Here is a 23498-nt window from a genome sequence, read left to right as displayed (position 1 = left end):
CTCAGGTGTTCTGGTAGTTGGTCATCAAATGTGTGGTACAGGCTCTCACCTACAGTCCTAGATGGGCAGGGGTGATTGGGGTAGGCACAGGTATCTGGCTGCAGTAGGGTGTCACACGCTGAGCAAGGTAGGGGCTGACGGCCACCCCTGTCTGTGAGGAAAGCATGTCCCTGTTTCCTAGAGCGCATAGGTAGGTGGGTTTTGCAGCTGGACTATGGGCACCCAATGCTGTTGGCTGTAAGGACTGGGAGGTACCGCTTATTCTTGGACCCCTGTCACAGGTGGCTAGGTGTTGTGGGTGGAGCCACCAGTCCTCAGGCCCCTGATTTGGGTAGGTGAGGACTCTGCTTAATAGGCAGAGTGTTGTCAAATGTCACAAACCTTCCTTCCCACCATATAACTGATACGGCTGAGGTTAGACATCAGGTATACACCCTGTTCTACTCTGTTAATGAGGGCCTACACTGCTGTGATGGGCCCTACACTGTTGTAATGGGCCTACAAGATCTATACAGGGGTGAAAGGCATTCAAAGTCTGTGGAACCTTTATGCCTGTGCCTAGTCAAAGGAGTTGTTTCTGCTGATTTCCTGGCTTAGGGGAGTTGGCAGATTATTTTATCCTGTTTGTTAATTTGTTCCCTCTCTAACGCCAGGAGAATGGCTCAAGGCATGTGACAGATTCTACTTCCAGCCCAGGGTACATGGCAATCTCTGAAGACAGCTAGAATCCAGTGCAGAGCAGGAAGGGGGCAGGTAAATGGGAAAGAGGTTTTTCCCAAAGGGGTGTTTTTTGATCCATGCAGTAGGTTAGACACATGTACTTATCTTTTGCCAATTGAGCACTGTTTTTCACTTATTCTGGAGGTGTGAGTGGATTCTCTGCTTCACGGTCTCTCCCAATGTGGCAAACATGTCCTGAATGGCACTGCCTGCCTCACCACGCTCATAGGCTGTTCCAGCCTTCAGGATGCCGGTTCCTGCCAGGTCAGGTCTGGAAACTCCTCACTGCTTCTGAAGCGTCTCTCCCTCCCCCTGCCGCTCAGTCCAATTCTTCAGTTTTGCCTTTGACGTTCAGGACTCCTCGACTGTCATATATAATAGATTCACTTGTTTTTTTCAGGTCTTTGTTATAAGATGGTCCAAAAGAAGCATCTGACTACTCCACCATCTTGGCCTCACCTTGTGCACAATTTTTTATTATCAATTGCAAATCTATTCTTGAAGTTAAAAAATCTGTTTTTATTTTAAATAATTTGTTTAGGCAATAAACTATTTTTTAACTACTTTTAGACTAGCTAATTTAGATTAACTTTTAAAAGAATTTGTTTGGGCAATAAACTAATTTTGTTTGAGTCTAAATATAGTTAGGAATATAAACCTCTACCTAGTACAGAGTCCTCAAAAAATATCTGTTACACAAATGAAGAAATATCTGTTAATATTTTTACAATCATAAAATTAAACTGTTGAGAAAGGCTTGTTGTTGTTGCCCAGTGCCATTCAGTCAGTTCCGACTCATAACGACTCTATGTAGAACAGAACAAAACACTGCCCAGTCCTGCATCATCCTCACAATTGTGGCTCTGTTTGAGACCACTGTTGCAGCCACTGTGTCAATCCATCTTCTTGAGGGTCTTCCTCTTTTTCACTGACCCTCTGCTTTACCAAGCATGATGTCTTTCTACAAGGACTAGTCCCTCCTGATAACATGTCCAAATTATGTGAAACAAAATCTCACCATCCTCGCTTCCTCGGAGCATTCCGGCTGTACTTCTTCCAGACTAGACTAGAGGAAGACTAGAAACATTATATGTAGAACCCTTTGGTTTTAAGAAGAAACTGAAGTCCAAAGAAATCAAATAACTTGTCTAAGGTCATAAGAACATTAGTAGCAATGACTAAGACCAAAACATAACTGCCATTTTAAAGGTAAATTTATTTTTTGATCATCTTTGAGATCCTTAAGGCTAAAGCTCATCTCCATTAAGATGGTGAATTGTCATGTTAATTAGAAAAAAGATAATTCAAGTGTCCTACTTAGTTTTACATTTAATTAAAAAAACCTATTATTCATAGCAGATATGAAAATCATCGCAGATGGAAGACCCCAACCGCACAAACAAGGAAATTTATGAGGTAATATGGCATCATGGATTGAATTATGTCCTCCCAAAAATGTGTGTATCAATTTGGCTGGGCAATGATTCCTGGCATTGAGTGATCTTCCTAAATGTTGTTAATCCTTGTTAATGAGGGAGGATGGACGGTAGTTATGTCAGTGAGGCAGGATCTATCTACAAGATTGGATTGTGTCTTCAGGCAATCTCTTGAGATATAAAAGAGAAGAGCAAGCAGACAGACAAAGGGTATTCATACCACCAAGAAAGCAGTTTCAGGAGAAGAGCGCATCCTTTGTATCCTGGGTCCCTGTGCAGAGAAGCCCCTAGTCCAGGGCAAGATTGATGAAAAGGCCGACAGAGAGAGAAAGCCTTCCCCTGGAGGTGACGCCCTGAATTTGGACTTTTAGCCTACTTTACCGTGAAGAAATAAATTTCTCTTTGTTAAAACCCTTCCACTTGTGGTATTTCTGTTATAGCAGCACTAGATGATTAAGTCATGTGGATTTTATTTTTCTGGTCTTAGTGATCAAATTGAAATTCTATAAATGCTTTTAAATACAACAACAAATGCACAAGCAACAAAAAACAAAATAGATAATTGGGACCACAAAAAAGTTAAATATTATGTTCATCCAAAGACTATCAAAAGAGCAGAGACAACCTACAGACTAGGAAAAAGTCCTTGGGCATGATATAATCAGTAAGGGTCTAATACCTAAAATATACAGAAAACTACAATTGAATAACAAAAACACAAATAACCCAACCAAAAACTGGGCAAAGGACATGAATAGACACTTAACCAAAGAGAATATTCAAATGGCCAACAGACACATGAAAAGACACTGGAAGTCAGAGAAATGCAACTTAAAACCACAATGAGATACCCACTAGGTATCCACCACTCCCACTAGGATGGCCAAGATAAATAAATAAAGGACAATAACAGGAGTTGGAGTGAATGTGGAGAAACTGGAACCCTCATCCATAGTTGATGGGAATGCAAAGTGGCACAACCATTGTGGAAGACAGTCTGGTGGTTCCTCAAAAAACTAGAGATAGAGCTGCCATATGACCCAGCAATTCCACTCCTAGGGATATACCCTAGGGATCTAACAGAAGTGACACAGACAGACACGCACACCTATGTTCATCACAGCACTATTCACAATAGCAAAAAGATGGAAACAACCTAAATGCCCATTATTGAGTGAATGGATAAGTAAAATGTGATACATACATACAATGGCATACTACTCAGCTATTTAAAAAGAAAAAAAAAAAAAGATGTTCTCGGAATATCTTGTAACATGAATGAACCTGGACAATATTATGTGAAGTCAGTCAATCACAAAAAAACAAATATTGTATGTTCTCAATTTTATTAAATGACACGAATAGGTAAATATACAGAAACTAATGTCCATTAGTGGTTACAGGGGGAGGGGACAGGAAGAAGCACTCCTCGGGTAGTAGTCACTTTTTGTTTATGGAAATGGGAACAGTGGCACTGAATATGGGTGAAGTTTGTACAGCATGACCAATGTAACTGATGTCAATAAGCTGTACACAGGGAAAAGGGATGAATGGGCAAACACTAGACTGTGTATGGTTTTGCAATGATAACAACAACCCAAAAATGGCAGGGGCTACAGATGCTGATACTAATTAGACATATCCAATCACCTCATGGGATCAGTTCTCTAGATTTGAGGGCTTAGGGTCCTGGTCTCGTGGGACAATCCAGTCAATTGGCATAAGATAGCTCTTAAAGTTTATGTTCTATCTCCCAGTATGGTGAGTAGTGTCTGGGGTCTTAAAAGCTTACAAGCAGCCATCTAAGATAGAACTACTGGTCTTTATTTGTCTGGAACAAAAGAGAAAGGAAACCCAGGAAACAGAAGGAACTAGACAAGAGGACTACTTGTCTACATGAACCACTGCTTCCTCCACCTTGAGCCAGAAGAACTAAATGGTACCCAGCTACAACTACTGAACCTTCTGTTCAGGAACTTAATACAGAAATCCTGATAAAAAGGATGAAAAATGTGGACCAGAACTTCAAATTCTTCAAAAATTCAGACTTACTGAACCTACGGAGTCTGGAGGAGTCCCTGAGACTATGGCCCTGAGTTGCTCTTCAAACCTTGAATTTAAACTATCCCCTGAAGTCGCTTTGAACTAAGTAACAGTTTAGGCCAAAGAGTAGAGACTGTCACCCTTGAGTATTGTGTTTCTTTAAAAAAAATCTATGTAAGACCAAAGGGTCAACAGCTATTTTAAAGTAGAGATGAGAAGGCTGGGGTGATGGGGGCAAGGAGATTAAGTAAATGGCAATGAAACAACTAGAACAGAAATAATGAGAACATTGATACAATGTGAAGAATTTAACCAATATCACTGATCGTTATATCTAGAAACCGTGGAATAGGGGAGAGTTTTGGTATGTATTTGCACGGATTTGGGGGAGGGAGACACCTGCTGTGTATATTTTCACCAAAAAGAAAATTAAAAAAAAAGAAAAAATTAATATTACAAATTTATACACATTTTTGTAATAGAAAACGAGACATAAAAATAAATTTGTAAAATAAACAAAATTATCCAAAATACTTAATTTTTAAAATTAACTTTTATTGAGAGAAAAATATGCAGCAGACTTTCTTTCAAGTACTTTATATATTTTACCCACACACATTTAATCTTCACAATGACATTATGACGTAAAGAGTAGTCCTATAAACCTCATTTTTCAAATGGAAAAACTGAGGCACAGAGAAGTTAAGTAATTTGTCCAAGACAAAACAGGATTAAAACCGAGGTAATCTGGCACCAGAGCCCATGGTCTTAACCATCTTGATATACTATTTGAAATCCCATTATTATTATTTTTTAATAAAATATATTTTATAAAAACTTAATATTCAGTTTTTATTTAAGATGTAAGGAGCCCTGATGGCACAATGGTTAATGCACTTGGCTGGGAAGAAAGGTTGGCAGTTCAAGCCCACCAGCAGCTCCTCAGGAGAAAAGACCTGGAGATCTGCTCCCGTGAAGATTACAGCCTACAAAACATCATGTGCAGTTCTACTCTGTCATACAGGGTTTACTGTGAATCAGAATCAACTCAACAGTATACGACGACAATGACAACATTTAAGATAGAGTTAAAGCTCACGATGTTTATGTAATAGTTATTATCACACTTCAGCTGTATCACTGCTCAGAGATGAAAAAGGAGAGAAAAGCACCCACCATGATAATTACAAAAGGGAATCCAGGTCCATTATCGTTACCATCTACATTTCTCTACAACTGCAGACAAAATTTCTGATGACAAATTCTGTTGTCAATGTGTCTTAGAAATAGTAATGAAGCATAAAAAATCTCTTCTGGGGACTTTCACATACCTAGTTCTTTGTTGCCTACCTGAAATCCATGCTTGCCTCTCCACCATGTGCTTAACACTTTGGGGGGCATGTCAATAACAGAAACGATGTCGCCCACCTAGAAAAACAAAATTTTAAATACAATGTCTTTAGTCATATTTTAAACCAATTGTTACATTTAGAGTTTAATGTATGAGAACTCTACAAAAGCATAAAGTACTATCTTATTCCCTGGCTAATAATTTCTGGAAAAACATACCACCTCTTTCTTTAAAGATTCAATAATCTTACCATTTTCTTAAGGTGAGGTCTACAAAGAGTTAAGCAGTACAAAGACTGGGATCCAGCCAACATGTGCAATAACTTCCTAAAGTCAGATTTATAACATATCATCATCACTTCTGCTCTGTTACTGCTGGCAATATCAGAGCCTCTTATAGAGGGTAGTTTTAAATACTTATATTTAGAAAAATTAGTTTCTATTAGCACTATATTTAGTGAGTGCTGACCATGTGCCAAGCACTGTGCTGAGCACTTGACATACCTATTTAATCATATAGGAAAAGGCCTAAGATGTCTAACATTTCTGGGTTATTCTTAGTAAGTGGAAAATGTGATCATCACTGTGCTTCTTTCCGAGCCCTGGTGGTGCAGTAGTTAAGTGATACAGCTGCTAACCAAAGGGTCAGCAGTTCAAATCCACCAGCTGCTCCATGGAAACTTTATGGGGCAGTTCCACTCTGTCTTCTAGGGTTGCTGTGGGTTGGAATCAACTCAATGGCAATGGGTTTGGTTTTTTGGTTTATACTTCCTCAGGAGCCCTGGTGGTACAGTGGTTAAAGTACTTGGCTGCTAACCTAGAGATCAGTGGTTTGAACCCACCAGCCACTCCACAAGAGAAAGATGTGGCAGTCTCTGTCCGTAAAGATCTAAAGCCTTGGAAACCCTATGGGGGCAGTTCTGCTCCATCCAATAGGATCCCTGTGAGTCAGAATCGACTGGATGACAACAGGTTTTATATTTCTTTCAATTGATGGTACAATACTACATAGCTTACTTTCTTCACTATAAAACACAATGTAGTGAGTTTTTATCAACTTGTAAAAAGTCATAAATATAAGAACTACAATAATTATTTTTAATAATATATTAACTGAAGTTATATTTTTCAACCAGAGTAAGTGATACTATCTATGATAAAACACAGTTGAGCTATGCGACTAATGTATACTAGATTCTTTCAGGAATTTCTCTTTGTTAATTCACAACAGGTTTTTCAAGTCTTAAATAAGCCATCTTCATAAAGCCATATTTGCTAACAGACACACCATCTTTCAAGACCTACATTCCTTTGTGTACAGAACCTAAAAGTTTAGTTTGAGCACAGTTCAAATGCTACACAGTAACAATTTTAGACTGTTCTTTTTAAACTGCGTAACTGTCAGCATTTTGTCTCTCACCGGTCAATATTTACTTTTAGAGGGGGAAACTTAATTCCTCTCCTTTTGCATCTGATAGCATAAATGTTCATTTCATCTTTCATCTGTTCTTTTGCTCAGTCTTTCAACAAACAGAGATGGTATCACTGGATATAACACAAGGACTAAAAGACTCAGACCTTACTCTCAAGACGATCACTGTTTATTCGGAGAACAATTATGAGTAAACCTAAGAAGTGATTTTTCACAGATACACTATGGGAACACTGAAGAATGACATTCAATCAGGCTTTTTTTTGGGGCGGGGTATGGATTTGCATGGATTTGCGGGACTGAGATCAGAGATGACTTCCCAGAAGAAATGGGAGGTAAATCCTGAGATTTCTAGAATGAGTAGTCTTTAAACAAAAATGGAAGGCATTCCAGGATGAAAGATAATGAAAGTATGGAAAAGCCTGGAGGACAGGTTTCATTTTAATGAAGGAATGATTAAAACAGTTAAAGATAAGGCTGGTGAGACAGCAGGGACCAGGTCACAAAGAGTACGCTGAAGTTATTTACCTCTAAGGTCAGTTCATCAGGGGCCCGGGCAGTGTACCTCTTGATAACGTGGGCAGCACCCACAGCAGGCGTGTTAATGGATGATTCTTCGTGGACTAGAAGGTGATTCCCCTTATTATCAATCTGTAACAAGGAAAATGCACTCTGAGATGCTTAACAAAATGGGACTGATGTTTCTTTGACTATTTATAAAACTTCAAGTTGGTTTAGGGAGCCACTTGACCCAAAGAGTCTTAAAAAGAACAAAACAAAACAAAACAGAAAACTAACATTGAGTAACACAATACATGCCAGTCATTGTGTTATGCATGTAACAATATGATTTAATTTAATCTTTATAATTCTAAAATGTAATTATCACCCTTCTCATTGTTTAAAAGTGAAGATGCTAAAGCCAAATGAGGTTATGTAATTTATGAGAGAGTAAATAATCTGTCTGAGATCACACAGCCAATAACGAAGAGCCAAGATCTCAATGCAAGTGAACCTCGCTCTAAGTTCTACATTCTTTCTACTTTTCATCCTGCCTTCCCAATTTGCAATGGAGGGAGAAAAGTAAACAATTAATGTAACTCTACATATGTAAACTGAGAATAAATATCTACTTTTTTTTTTTTTTTTTACTGAAGGAGCCCTGGTAGCACAGTGGTTAAATGGTTGGCAGTTTGAACTCACCAGCTGCTCTGTGCGAGAAAGATGTGTCAGTCTGCTTCCATAAATACTACAGCCTTGGAAACCCAGGTGGCATTTCTACTCTGTCCTATAGGGTTTGGTTTTTGGTTTATATTTACTAAATAATCATGTTTCACTCAAGACTTATTCTTACATCAGACTCTTTAAAAGGTTGTCTTTTATCCATAAATGACTGAAAAATACTTCTAATTACTAAGTCAACTGAAAATATATCTGATACTTTACCTAACTAAATATATACATTAATATAGTAAACATTAAAACAATAGGTATCAACTGAGAGTCATAAAATATATTCAAATTAGTTTTCCTGGATATCAAAGAAAGATTTGAGACAAAAATATTCCATGCATCACATAGCTAACCCTCCAGATGAGAATAAACTCCATTTTTCTGATTCCTAAAACTCAATGGCTATCAAAGTTCCCTCTTACATTAAATTACAAATTAAACTGCTTCTGTAGATAAATTTAAAGTAAACTTTAATAACCGTGAAACAGTAATACCTCCATCCAAGTAAGGGCAGGTCCACAGTTGATCTTGTTGCCAGCAATAGCTGAAAGGCGTGCCAGGTAAACCACGAGCATCTGAGTTACTGACTAAAAAGAAAGAGAAAGAATTAGTGGTAACTTAAAGTACTAGGTTTCCTCATAGGTGAACTGGTGTAAACTGACAGTCTCTGAGGGAAAAAAATCTTCAGATCTTCAGGCATTTTAATAGTTACCGAGGATTCTTCCCAGGGGCATAACATGTCTATGAACTGAAGCTATGGAGAATGTACACAGTAATTCAGTTCCTGTTTCATTAGAACTTTATTAACCCCTTATCAGCAGGGGTTATAACAGTCTATAGCTTCTAATTTTATTGCTTTCTCTTCATTTTTGTACTGAAAATGCAAAAAGACAGTTATACCAGGTACGTATCTGTTTTTTTTTTTTTTTCCTGCCCTGCTTCCCTGAAATCCTTTTTTCCAGGACCTGCTATAATCTTCCATTCACATGGTTGTGGCCCAGACCCAGTGCCGTCAAGTCGATGTGGCAGAAGCTGCCAATTCTTACCACACATGATACTATACCATGGGCAGCTGTTTGGTCCCAGAATGTGATCGAAAAAGAGTAAATGCAGAACAGCCCAAGTGTCCATCAACAGACGAAGGGATAAACAAAATGTGGTACACATGTACAATGAAATATTATTCCACCATAAAAAAGAATGAAGTCTTGATACATGTTACAGCAAGAACGGACCTTGAGATATGATCTCGTTTATATAAAATATCTAGAAAACAAATGTATAAAGACAAAAAGTAAATCAGTGGTTTTCATGGGCTGGGAGAGGGAGAAATGGGAATTATTGTTTAATGAGTACAGAGTTTCTGTCTGGAGGGGGATCAAATATTTTTGGAAACAAACAGTGGTGATGGTAGTACAAGACCATGATGTTGAAGCCACCGCTAAGGCCTTCCCCTCTCTGCCACAGTTCCCCTCCTTGCAGCCTGCCAAGCCGCAGTTTCTAAATGCAGTTTGGTCCGACTGGGCTGTGGCCCTAACGGTAGTTTGAATTTGGCACCGAAATCCCACACATGTCCAACCAAGATCCTGGCACGTGTGCAAGACCTGAAGAGCCATGGCCCCAAACATGACACCAGACCTGAACTCTGAACTTTGCAGGACCAGAAGATGTTTTCCGCCACACAGGTGCAACCAAGCCCATTTGTATGCAAGTGATTCAGCACCTGGATCTCCAAATATGGACATGGGAGGGGTTGGGGTGTTGGATTTTGGGCCCCAATCCCACCCCTTGGGGACTGGAGGGCATAAAATCTCCAAGCTCCCCTGGTGCAGGGAGCCTGTGGTCTTTTGGCAGCTAGGTCCCACATTGCTCCTTGTTTTTACAAACAATAAGTTTCCACTTTGTTTCCCTTGCAACTGGTGGTGTGAGGTCCATCTTATTTCAATCGGCTAACAGTACAGGACAAGAACCAGCATTCAGTTACAATGTGAGTAATGCCACTGGATTAAACTGGATTATACACTTACAAATGGCTAAAATGGCAAATTTTATGTTGTGGATATTTTACCACAATTAAAAAAAAATTATCCAGGAATTAGGAATCGTGCCAACTCCAGCTCCATCTGGCTGTTCTCTTAAAATGAGGAGAAAGAAACTTGGGACTTATTGATAGTGGCCACATTCTAAAACAGTTGAAAGAGAAAAATGAAACACATAGGCAGATAAGGGAAATGGAGAGAGAGCCTCTAGGCTCTCCAAGTTACAAAAAAATGTGTGGTTTTGAGACATTCCTGAGACACTGCTGCAGTGTCGGTCCATGCCAGACTGATGACATTTCTACTCTGCCCTACCCACTTAACTGCCGTGGAATATATTAAAGGGTGAAATTATTTCCCCTCAGAACTTAGAAAATGCCCCTGCACTGTTTTTATGCATCCATTGTGCTGAGGAAGAGTCTAATACCAATATAGTTGTTCTTCCTCTGAAAGTTTTTGCATCTGGAAGCTTTTAGCATTTTCTCTGTTTTGGCATTCTGGGATTTCACTACAGAATTTCTAAATGTCTGTGAGTCTTTTTGCTCAGTACACATTACCACTTGAAGAAACATGGTTTTCTGTAGTTCTAGGGGATTTTTTTAAACTAATTTTTAATTATTCCTTCCAAGCACTCTCTCCTAGAACTCCTGTGAAAGGGAATTAGGAACTTGTGGATATATTGTCCATGATTCTCAAGTATACTCTCACAATATTTTTATTTGTTTCTCTATTTATTATTGATTGATTGATCGTGCTTTAGGTGCAAGTTTACAAATCGTCAGCCTTTCATACAAAAAGTTATACACACCTTGCTATGCACTCCCAGCTGCTCTCCTCCTAATGAGACAGCACATTCCTCCTCTCCACCCTGTATTCCCTGTGTCCATTCACCCAGCTCCTGTCCCCCTCTTGCTTCTCATCTCACCACCAGACAGGAATTTCCCACGTAGACTCAAGCACCCACTTGAGCCACAAAGCTCACTCATCACCAATATCACTGTCTATCTTACCATCCAGTCCAATTCTTGTCTGTAGAGTTGCCTTCTGGAATGGTTCTGATCTTTGGCTAACAAATGGTCTGGGGATGATGATCGTCAGGGTCCCTCCAGTCTCAGTCAGACCATTAAGCCTGGTCTTTTTATGAGAATTTGAAATCTGCATCCCACTGGGCACCATCAAGTTCTTCTGGTCTCAGGCTGATGGAGTCTCTGGTTTATGTGGCCCTTTCTGTCTCTTGGGTTCACCTTTACCATATGTCTTTGGCGTTCTTCATTCTCCTTTGCTCCAGGTAGGCTGAGACCAATCGATACATCTTAGATGGCCACTTTCTAGCATCTAAGACCCCAGATGCCTCTCACCAAAGTGGGAGACAGAATGTTTTCTTAATACATTTTGTTATGCCAATTGACCTAGGTGTCCCCTGAAACCATGGTCCCCAGCAGATCCCCACCCCTGCTACTCTGGCCTTCGAAGCATTTGGTTGTATTCAGGAAACTTCTCTGCTTTTGATTAAGTCCAGTTGTACTGACTTCCCCTGTGTTGTGTGTTGCCCTTCCCTTCACATAGAATAATTTTTTGTCTACTATAAAAATAAAAAAAAATTTTTTTTTTATCTAGTTAGTGAATATCCCTTTCCCTCCCTCCCCACCCTTGTAACCATCAAAGAATATTTTCTTCTGTCTTTAAGCTTTATCTAGAGTTCTTATAATAATGGTCTCATACAATATTTGTCCTTTTGCAACTGACTAATTTCACTCAGCATGTCTTCCAGATTCCTCCATGTTATGAAATGTTTCAGAGATTCATTGTTGTTCTTAATCATTGCGTACATGGTATTCCATTGTGTGAATATACCATAATTTATTTATCCATTCATCCATTGATAGGCACCTTGGTTGCTTCCATCCTTTTGCTATTGTAAACAGTGGTGCAATGAACATGGGTATGCATATATCTGTTCGTGTGAAGGCTAGTATTATGTTCCAAGGAGTAGAATTGCTGGGTCATATGGAAGCTCTATTCCTAGCTTTTTGACGAAGCACCAAATCAATTTCCAAATGGTTGTACCATTCTACATTCCCACCAACAGTGTATAAGTGTTCCAGTCTCTCCACAACCTCTTCAACATTTATTATTTTGTGCTTTTTGGATTATGCCCATCTTGTTGGGGTCAGATGGAATCTCATTGTAGTTTTGATTTGCATTTCTCTAACGGCTAATGATCGCGAGCTTTTCCTCATATATCTGTTAGCAGCCTGAATGTCTTCTTTGGTAAAGTGCCTGTTCAGATCCTTTGCCCATTTTTTAATTGGGTTATTTGTCTTTTTATTGTTGAGTTTTTACAGTATCATGTAGATTTTAGAGATCAGATGCTGACTGGAAATGTGATAGCTAAAAGCTTTTTCCCAGTCTGTAGGTAATCTTTGTACTCTTTTGGTGATGTCTTTAGATGAGCAAAGGTGTTTGATTTTTAGGAGCTCCCAGTTATCTAGTCTCTCTTCTGGTGTTTGCACATTGTTAGTAATGTTTTGTATATTGTTTATGACACGTATCAGGGCTCCTAGCACTGTCCCTATTTTTTGTTCCATGATCTTTATTTAGGTCTTTGATCCATTTTGAGCTAGTTTCTGTGCATGGTGTGAGGTATGGGTCTTGTTTCATTTTTTTTGCAGATGGGTATCCAGTTATGCCAATACCATTTGTTAAAGAGACTGTCTTTTCCCAATTTAACAGACTTTGAGCCTTTGTCAAATATCAGCTGCTCATATGTGGATGGATTTATGTCTGGATTCTCAATTCTGTTCCATTGGTCTATGTGCCTGTTGTTGTACCAGTACCAGGCTGTTTTGACTACTATGGCAGTATAATACATTCTAAGATCAGGTAGGGTGAGGCCTTCCACTTTGTTCTTCTTTTTCAGTAATGCTTTAGTTAGCTGGGGCCTCTTCCCTTTCCATATGAAGTTGGTGATTTGTTTCTCCATCTCATTAAAAAATGTCACTGGTATTTGGATTGGGATTGCATTGTATCTATAGATCACTTTGCGTAGAATAGACATTTTTACTATGTTGGGTCTTCCTATCCAAGACTCTCACAATATTTTTACCTTTTCTTCCATTTGGGGGCCTGTATTCTTATAAATTATTTGGCTTAAACTGCCCACTCACTAATCCTTGCTTAAATTGTGTCTATTTTGAACACAGTCCAGCTATTAAGGTTGGCTATTATTTAATTTACCTTAAGTAATCATATTTTCATTTCCCAGATTCCTAATTATTTCAGTTTTATAAAAATCTGTTCCTTTTCATGAATGTGACAGTCTTGCTTTCACTCTGAGGTTAGTAATTATACTCCTGAAGGCCTTCTATTTGTTCTGCTATTTTCTCAGTTGTCTTGTTTATTCAGTTTGGTGTCTCTCATTATTGGTTTTATTCAATTATTTAGCACTTCTTGGTTGTATATTCATTTTTGTGTTTAAGATTTGTTACCTGTTTTCTGTAGTCATCCTCTTACACATGATTTTAGGTTGTATTTTCTCTCCCCTATAAACTTTATTCCAACTGCTTTCAAAGATTCCTCACATGTTTTTGATTCTCTTACAGGACTTCTTGTCTTCTGGTGCTATAAAGAATTTTTCCCCTTTTTAATCAAAAAAAAAAAAAAAAACACTTTTATATTTTTAAAGAAATTTTTCCCAGGAGTGGTGCTAGGTGCATGGTCATATCCTGCCTCCATGAACTAATCAAAAAGTGTTGTTATCCTAATATCTATTTCTTTCATTATTAGTGAGATCAACATTTTTCCAGATATTTGCTTCCATATTTCTTACTCTTTTTGGAGAACAGTCTGCCCATATATATTGCTCATTAATATACTGTGGTACAAGGCTTTTTTTTCTGTATAAAATTATAGACTGAACCTACTTTAATTATAAATACTTTAGATAGCATTACCAATTTTTCAGACATGAAACAGTTACATGATCCTAGAAATCATCCTATTCATAGTGCTCAATATAAGCTGTTATTTTAGCATACACATTTTTCTGCCAATTCATAGAAAGCAATTACTTCTACAAAGTGCTAGATGCTTACCTCTGGACCATCCTTCAAGGCATCAGAACGGGGAAGTTCTGAGAGCTGGGAGAACCGTCGGTCATAAATGCATAAATGAAGATGTTTATCAAGTACCCGAAAATCTTCATAACTTCGTTTAACAATCCAACTTTTGCCCTGTGAGTAAGAAAAAAGCACTCCTATTATTCATCTCTATAGGAAAATGTTTATGGATGAGGTGTTATTCCATAACGGTATTTTACTCATGAGGTTTCATATTTTCTAACGAGAAGCTTCTGTTAACTTGATAATAAAGAGATAAGCTCCAAAACATTCTAGAGAGCTACACTACATTAAATGGTAAATAATGGACAATAAGAACTATCCACTAATGCTCTTCCTATCACTGGTCAAAGACTACTGACTTTCTTTGAGGATAATAACAGCTGGATGGTAAGAGAGCATATGACCTTCAACCCATGGAAAAAACTATAAAATAACTTCGAGTGGGAGAATATTATGTAAAATTAAAGAAAAATAAAATCAGGTTATTTACTGAGACTGGAAATATACTCAAAATCAAAACTATTAAAGCTTCATTTATAACCATCCTATATGCATGTGGAAACCCCGGTGGCATAATGGTTAAGTGCTACAGCTGCTAACTAAGAGGTCAGAAGTTCGAATCTGCCAGGCGCACCTTGGAAACTCTATGGGGGAGTTCTACTCTGTCCTATAGGGTCGCTATGAGTTGGCAGTGGGTTTGGTTTTTTGGTTTTTTGGATGTGCATATATCATCCAGAGCCCATTAGCTCTCTCAGTCTCTCAAGCTTTCTTCTCTTCTTTGCCCAGTCTCATAAATTCATTAAAAATATTTTAAAAAATCACACTGATAGAACATATTTATTAGATATTATTGTCTAATGTTCTTTTGAATCTATCACTTCCTATTAATCTTATAGCCCAAGCTTTAGTAAAGACAGTCATCATTTCTTACCTGGCATACTGGTTAAGTATCCTTGCCTACAATTTCCTTCTGCCCCCTCCCAAATCCAAAACGCAAAGCTTCTCAGGTCACGCTCACTAAAAATCCTTCAAAAGCTCCCATGGTCAGCCATGATGAGCAGGTCCTGACAGCATACCATTTACCTTTGCAATTTAATTTTATGTGGAGACTTTCAGCCTATAAAAATGTGGAGGGATTGGGAGAAAAAGCCTCCAGAGCAACCATCTGAGAACTGAACGATCCATTTTTAGTATAGCTCTTCCACATTTACCCCAGCCAGACGGGGAAGAAGCAAAAGGGATCACTTCATGGACAAAGTCCGGAATTCTAACCACAAGTGTACCAAGAATTAACAATCAACTTGTCTAACTCCACTTCGGACCACACTTTCCTATTATAAAGATGGGAAGCAATACCAATTCCCTCATTCAGAGGGTTATGAGGATGAAATAACAGACAATGCAGAGACTTTCGAAGTCTCCGGTGCCTGTTCTCTCTGGTCCCTACTCCAAACCAACCAGCTGCCAGCAAGACGACTCTGACCCATGTGTGTCCGCGTACAGCTGTGCTCCTCCACAGGGTTTTCAATGGCTAATGTTTTGGAAGGAGATCACCAGGACTTTCTGCCAAGGTGGTTCTGAGTGGATTTGAACCTCCAACATCTTGGTCAGCAGTGAAGCACATTAAAATACGTTAACCATTAGCACCTCTCAACCAAAAACATAAACAAGCCGGTCAGCGCCGAGTTGCTTCTGACTCATAGCACCGCCTGTGTTGCAGACTAGAACTGCACCCCAGAGGATTTTGAAGGCTGTTACCTCGTGGAAGCAGACAGCTAGGCACCTCTGAGTAAGTCTGGACTGCCAACCTCTCAGTTAGTGATTGAGCGCTTCACCACTTGTGCCACCCAGAGACTCCTTGCACGACCAAGGGACTGCTAAGTCAATGAGTATCAAACGGGATCCAGCTGATTCTGATGACCGGCCTGAATTGGGACTCACTGGTTCATAGGATCAAGTCCAAACACACCTGCGGCTTTCATCACCTGGGCCCTGTCCAAACTTCCAGCCTGATCTCAAGCATTCTCCCGCCATTGACCTTTCTTAGCTTCCAGTTATGCTCAATCAACTGCATTAGTCAATTCATGAGGCACACGCTCTCCTTCTGCCCCACAATTTTGTAAGTGGTGTTCCTCCTGCCACGGAAGGACTTCTTATGCTGTTTGCTAAAGCAAACGCCTTTGTTTTCTCAGTTCTACTGCTTCCCCCTACCCAGAGCTTTCCCAGACCACTGGGAACTAAACACTCCTTTTGTAGGCTGGAAAAAGAAAACAAAATAAAAACAAGAAGAAGAAAGAAAAACCTCTTATCACACAGTTGCAATTTTTTTCTTTCACACTTACACATTATTTTTTAAATTGTGCAACGCTTCAAACATATAGAAAAGCACAAAAATAATTTAGCACGTATCTATGTATTTATCACAGACATTAAACAGGTGTTAACTTTTTATGTTTCAAAGTTTTGTAATTTCTTTTTTTTTTTTTATAAACCGGTCACTGCAATTATAAAACCTTATTCTCTTGTCTACTCATTTCTAAAGCTAAGGACTGGAGTTGATGTGCACCATTACCATGCATGCCTGCTTCTATCCATAAACTATGTATATGCTTGTTTTAAATTTCATATAACAATACATCATTCACATCATTTTGGAACTTGAAGTTTTAACTCAACATCATGTTGACATTTCTCCAAGCTGATATGTGTAGCTCAACTATTCAATAGCTGCAGAAATGAATTCTATTGTAGAAGCAAATGCCCCTTTATTTTTCTCTTCCTCTACGGAAAGGGAGCAGGTATTTTCCACTTTCCATTACCATAAGCAACACTGCCTGAGCATATTCATGAGTCTTCCTGCTCATTTGTGAGAGATTTTCCATGGCAGTTACCTGGAACTGCTAATCATACTGTATGACCATCATCAACTTTATTTCAAATTTGCCAACTTCATCTTCAAAGTGACAATACCAATTTACTCACCCAATATTAGAGTTCTCATTTCCTCCAAATCCAAGCCAAACCTGGCATTATCGGACTTTAATATTGTCAGTTGGATAGTGCATGAGAAAGTTGGACCATGAATAAGGAAGACCAAAGAGGAACTGATGCCTTTGAATTATGGTGCTGGTGGAAATTCTTAATATACCATGGTCTGCCAGAAGAACAAACAAATCTGTCTTGGAAGAAGTACAGCCAGAATGCTCCACAGAAGCAAGAATGGCAAGACTTCATCTCACATACTTTGGACATGTTATCAGAAGGGACCAGTCCCTGGAGAATGACATCATGCTTGGTAAAGTAGACGGTCAGCAAAAAAGAAGAAGACCCTCAACAAGATGGATTGACACAGTGGCTGCAACAATGGACTCAAGCATAACAACAATTCTGAGGATGGTGCAGGACTGGATGGTGTTCTATTGTACATAGGGTCACTATGAGACAGAACCGATTAATGGCACCTAACAACAACTGGACAGATGTGAAATTTTATCTTCTTTTAATTTGCCTGGAAACCCTGGTGGCATAGTGGTTAAGTGCTACGGCTGCTAAACAACAGGTCGGCAGTTCAAATCTGCCAGGCGCTTCTTGGAAACGCCATAGGGCAGTTCGACTCTGTCCTGTAGGTTCTCTAGGAGTCGGAATCAACTTGACGGTGGTGGGTTTGGTTTTATTGGGGTTTAAGTTGCCTTTTTCCTTGATTACCAATGAAGATTAGCATCTTTTCACATGTTAATTATTATCCAGGTTTCTATTCCTGATAATTACTTAACTCTACTGCAACGAGCATGGGTGTACATGTATCTATTCATGTGACGGCTCTCAGTTCTCTAGGATATATTCCAAGGAGTGGGATTGCTGGATCTTATGATATTTCTATTTCTAGCTTTTTAAGGAAGCACCATATTGTTTTCCATAGTGGTTGTACCATTTCACATTCCCACCAGCAGCACATAAGATCTCCAGTCTCCCTGCAATCTCTCCAACCATTTGTTATTTTCTGGGTTTTTTTTTTATTAGTGCCAGTATTATCGGGGTGAGATGGCATCTCATTGTAGTTTTGATTTGCATTTCTCTAATGGCTAATGATCATGAGCATTTCCTCATGTGTCTATTAGCTGCCTATTGCCTTCGGTGGTGAAGTGTCTGTTCATATCCTTTGCCCATTTTTTAATTGCATTATTTGTCTTTTTGTTGTCGAGGTATTGAAGTATTGTATAAGGTCGCTATGAGTTGGAACCGACTCGATGGCACTCTTAACAACAACAACACAGATTTTAGAGATTAGACCCTTGTTGTTAGATGTCATAGCCAAAATTTTTTTCCCACTCTGCAGGTTCTCTTTTTACTCTTTTGATGAAATCTTTTGATAAGCATGAGTGATTAATTTTTAGGAGCTTCCTGTTATCTCATTTATCTCGTTACGAGTTTGTGCCTCGTAACTTGCGATTTGTGTTCTATTTATGCCATGTATTAGGCCCCCTAGCATTGTCCCTATTTTTTTCTTCCATGATCTTTATCATTTTAGGTTTTGTATTTAGGTCTATGATCGTTTTGTATTTAGATCTATGATCCACTTTGAGTTAGTTCTTATGTATGGTGTGAGGTATAGGGCCTGTTTCATTTTCTTACAGATGGACATTCAGTTTTGCCAGCACCACTTGTTAAAAAGACTGTCTTTTCCCCATTTAATGGACTTTGGTCATTTGTCAAAGATCATGTGACCACAGATGGATGGATTTACATCTGAGCTCTCCATTCTGTTCCCCTGGTCTATGTGTCTGTCCTTGTACCAGTATACCAGGTTATTCTGACTACCCCGGCTACACAGTAGTAGGTTTTGAGATCAGGTAGGTGAGGACTTTTTATATACTTTTTCTTCAATAATGCTTTGCTTATCTGTGGCCTCTTTCCTTTCCACATAAAGCTGGTGACCAGTTTTTCTAACTCGTTGAAGAATGCTGTTGGTATCTGGATCAGCACTGCATTACATCTGTGGATCGCTTTGGGTAGGATGGACATTTTCAAAATGTTGAGTCTTCCTACCCATGAGCATGGTATGTTTTTTCCATTTTGGAAGGTCTCTTTTGGTTTCTTCCAATAGTGTTTCGTAGACTGCTTTGAAGAGATCTTTTACATCCCTGGCTAGATTTATTTCTAAGTATTTTATCTTTTTAGGGGCTATTTATAAATGGGACTGTTTTCCTGATTTCCTTGTTGAAATTCTCTTTTTTGGTGTACAGGAATTCAATGGAATTTTGTATGCTGATCTTATATCCTGCTACTCTGCTTAACCTTTTTGCTAGTTCCAGTAGTTTTCTTGTGGAATCTTTGGGGTTCCCTATGTATAGTATCATATCATCTGCAAATAGGGACAGTGTTACTTCTTCCTTTCCAATTTGGATGTCGTTTATTTCTTTTTCTTGCCTTATTGCTTTAGCTAGGACTTCGAGCACAGTGTTAAATCAGAGTAGTGATAAAGAGCATCCTTGGCTTGTTCCCATTCTCAGGGGAAATGATTTCAGCCTCTCTCCATTGAGAATGATGTTGGCTGTTGGCTTTGTATAAACGGCCTTTATTATGTTAAGGGATTTCCTTTCTATACCTATCTTATTGAGAGTTTTAACCAGTAACAAATATTAGACTTTATCAAATGTCTTTTCTGTACTGATTGAGATGATCATGTGATTCTTTTCTTTTGTTCTATTTATGTAGTGGATTACACTGGTTGATTTTCTAATGTTGAACCATCCTTTCATACCTGGTGTGAATCCCACTTGGCCATGGTATTTTTTTTTTTTTAATATGATGCTGAATTCTATTGGCTAGAATTTTGTTGAGAATTTTTGTATCAATATTCATGAGAGATACTGATCTGTAATTTTCCTTTTTTGTGGCATCTCTGCCTGGCTTTGGTATCAGGGTTATGCTGCCTTCACAGAGTGAATTCAGGGATAATTCAATCCTTTTCTATGCTCTGAAATACTTTGAGTAATACTTCATGTGAGCTCTTCTCTGAATGTTTGGAAGAATTCTCCAGTGAAGCTGCCAGGGCTTTTTTTCTAATTACCTCTTCAATCTGTTCAGGTTTTCTGTCTCGGCTTCTGTTAGTTTAGATAGGTAGTGTGATTCTAGAAATGTTTCCGATTCCTCTAGGTTTTCAAATTTGTTGGAGTAGTTTTTCAGTGTGTTTTGTTATGATCCTTTTCATTTCAGTTGGGTCTGTGGTAATGTCCCCCATCTCATTTCTTAATTGGGTTATTTGCTTCTACTTCTGTTTTTCTTTTGTCAGCTTGGTCAATGGTTTGTCGACTTTGCTGATCTTTTCAAAGAACCAACTTTTGGTCTTTTTGACTCTTTCTATTGCTTTTCTGTCCTCTATTTCATTTATTTCTGCCCTAATCTTTATTATTTCCTTTCTTCTTGTGCCTGTGGGCTTCTTTTGCTGTTTTTTTTTTTCTATTTCTTTAAGTTGTAAGGTGAACATTCTGATTTTGTCCCGTTATTCTTTTCTGATGTATATGTTTATTGGTATAAACTGACCTCTGAGCACTGCTTTTACTGTGTCCCAAGGTTTTAATATGATGTATTTTCATTCTCATTTGATTACACAAATTTTTTTATTCCCTCTTTGATTTCTTCTATTACTCAATTATTTATAAGCAAGGTGTTACTTATTTTCCATCTCTCTCTTTTTTTTTTTTCCTTGCTCTTCCTATTACCAATTTCTACTTTTATGGCATTGTGATCAGAAAGAATGCTTTGTATTATTTCAATGTTTTCGGTTTTATTGAGGGCTGCTTTGTGGCCTAAAATGTGGTCTATTCTGGAGAATGTTCCATGTGCACTGGAAAAGAATGTATACTTTGCTGCTGTTGGATACAGTGTTCTATATATGTCTATAAGGTCGAGTTGGTTGACTTTGGTCTTTAGGTGTTCTGTGTCTTTGCTGAGTTTCTTTCTAGATGTTTTGTACTTTGCCAAGAATGGTGTATTTAAGACTTCTGCTATTATTGTGGAACTATTTCTCTTTTCAGTGCTGTTAAAGCCTTTTAATTTATTTTGAAGCCCTGTCATTGGATGCGAAATTATTAAGGTTATTTCTTCTTGGTGGACTGTTCCTCTAATCATTATATAATGCCCTTCCTTGTCCTTTATGATTGATTTTGCCTTAAAGTCTATTTTATCTGAGATTAGTTATGCCCCTTCTGTCCTTTTTTGGTTACTGTTTGCTTGATATATTTTTTCCATCCTTTGATTTTTAATTTATTTACGTCTTTGTGTCTAGGCTGTGTCTCATTTAGACAGCATATTGGTAGGCTGTGCATTTTTAATCCATTCTGCCACACTCTGTCTCTTTACAGGTACATTTAAGCCATTTATATTCAGTGTGGTTATCAATAGGTGTGAGATTATTACTGTCATATTGTTGTGCTTTTTTTTTGTGGTGGTGTTTTCTTTGTTCCTCTTATTTTCCTGTACTGAGTTCCTCTTGATTGTGAATTTTCTTTAGCTATTATAGATTTTATTATAGATTTTGTGTTTACTAAAACTTTATCTTTTTATTCTTTTTTACTCTGGTAAGTAGGTTTGTTAACTTTCTTTGTGGTTACCTTGAAATGTGCCCTAAGTTTGAACCAGTCTTTTATTACTTGGTCTCACTTTGACTTCCTCCACATTTGAAAGTTTTATACCTACACTATTTATCCACTTTTTTATTGTTTTGATCTTATTGTCATTTATAGATTGGCATCTCTGTTTCCCTGTTTTAAGGTCTTTAGCTTTATTATTGAAGTTTTTTACCTAGGTTGGTATCTGGCTGATGCTGTCCTGTGTCCTAGACTCTGATTGTTGTCTGCCTTATTGTGATGATGTTGTCTTCATTCCTCTTACTTTCCTGTTATGGGTCTGTTTAGATTTTCTTCAATAACTGGATCTCTAACTAAAGGACTCCCTTTAATATTTCTTGTAACTTTGGTTTGGTTTTTAGGAATTCCTTAGCTTCTGTTTATCTGGAAATGCCCTAATTTTGCCATCATATTCTAGAGTTTTGCAGAACATATTATTCTTGCTTGGTAGTTTTTTTCTTTTAAGGGTTTACATATGTCATCCCATTGCCTTTTTGCCTGCATAGATTCTGCCGAGAGATCAGAGCTTAGTCTTATTGTTTCCCCTTTGTAAGTTACTTTTTGTTTTTCTCAAGCTGCTCTCAAGATTCTTTCTTTGATTTTGGTTTTGGCAAGTGTGATTATGATATGTCTTGGTGACTTTCTTTTGGGGTCTATCCTATATGGCATTCATTGAGCCACCTGATGCAACTTTTCATCTTTCATGATATTTGGGAAGTTTTCTGACAGCAAAACTTTAACAATCTTCTCTGTGTTTTCCATTTTCTCTCCCTGTTCTGGAACTTCAGTCACAAGCAAATTTTTGTTCTTGATTGTGTCCCACATAGTTCTTAGGTTTTCTTCATTCTTTTCTGATTTTTTCTCAAACAAAGTGGCATCCATTGGTTTGTCTTCAACCTTGCTGATTCTGTCTTTTAATGTTTCAAATTTGCTCCGAAGACCTTCTATTGAGTTGTCCATTTGTGAAATTTTGTTTATCTTTTGGATTTCTAATTGCTGTTTTTGTATTTCTAATTGCTGTTTTTGTATGATTTCTAGTATTTACTTTGACATTCTGTTCTTGTAATTATTTTCCTGAATTCTTCTATTCCTTTGTCTGTGTTTTCCTTGATTTTGGCTGTTTTCATTGGTTTTGTCTGTGTTGTCCATGATTTTGTCTATTTTTTCCTTGGTTTTGTCTGTTTTCCTTGATCTCTTTCCTAATCTCTTAAACCCACTGCTGTTGAGTTGATTCTGACTCATAGTGACCCTATAGGACAGAGTAGAACTGCCCCACAGTTCCCAAGCAGGGCCTGGTGGATTCAAACTGCCGAACTTTTGGTTAGCAGCCATAGCACTTAACCACTACGCCACCAGGGAGCCCCAAATTTTAGTCTTTTGAATTTCGTATCAGGAGTTCCACTACCTTTTCTTCTACCAGAAAGTCATCTGACTATTTTGGTTATTTGCTGGAGCCATCTTGCCCTGCTTTTTTAATATGTTTTGATATTGTCTGCTGT

The 23498-nt window shown here is 38.2% G+C and overlaps 1 protein-coding gene across 3 annotated transcripts in view; it reads right to left on the bottom strand.

Moving 5' to 3' along the window:
• Positions 1-23498, bottom strand: part of ARHGAP32 (Rho GTPase activating protein 32) — a 416313-nt gene that overhangs the window by 96901 nt on the left and 295914 nt on the right. For all 3 annotated transcript variants that reach the window (XM_010597126.3, XM_064268864.1, XM_023557053.2), the window contains 4 exons: positions 14345-14482; positions 8709-8801; positions 7510-7632; positions 5550-5627 (listed from right to left, as the gene is read on the bottom strand). In XM_010597126.3, coding sequence (XP_010595428.2) covers positions 5550-5627; positions 7510-7632; positions 8709-8801; positions 14345-14482 — 432 coding nt within the window. The remainder of the gene's footprint in view (positions 1-5549; positions 5628-7509; positions 7633-8708; positions 8802-14344; positions 14483-23498) is intronic.

Source organism: Loxodonta africana, chromosome 15 (genome assembly GCF_030014295.1).
Source record: "Loxodonta africana isolate mLoxAfr1 chromosome 15, mLoxAfr1.hap2, whole genome shotgun sequence".
NCBI lineage: Eukaryota > Metazoa > Chordata > Mammalia > Proboscidea > Elephantidae > Loxodonta > Loxodonta africana.
Note: the sequence above shows the minus strand (reverse complement) of the source record. Positions and strands in the feature narration are given on the sequence as shown.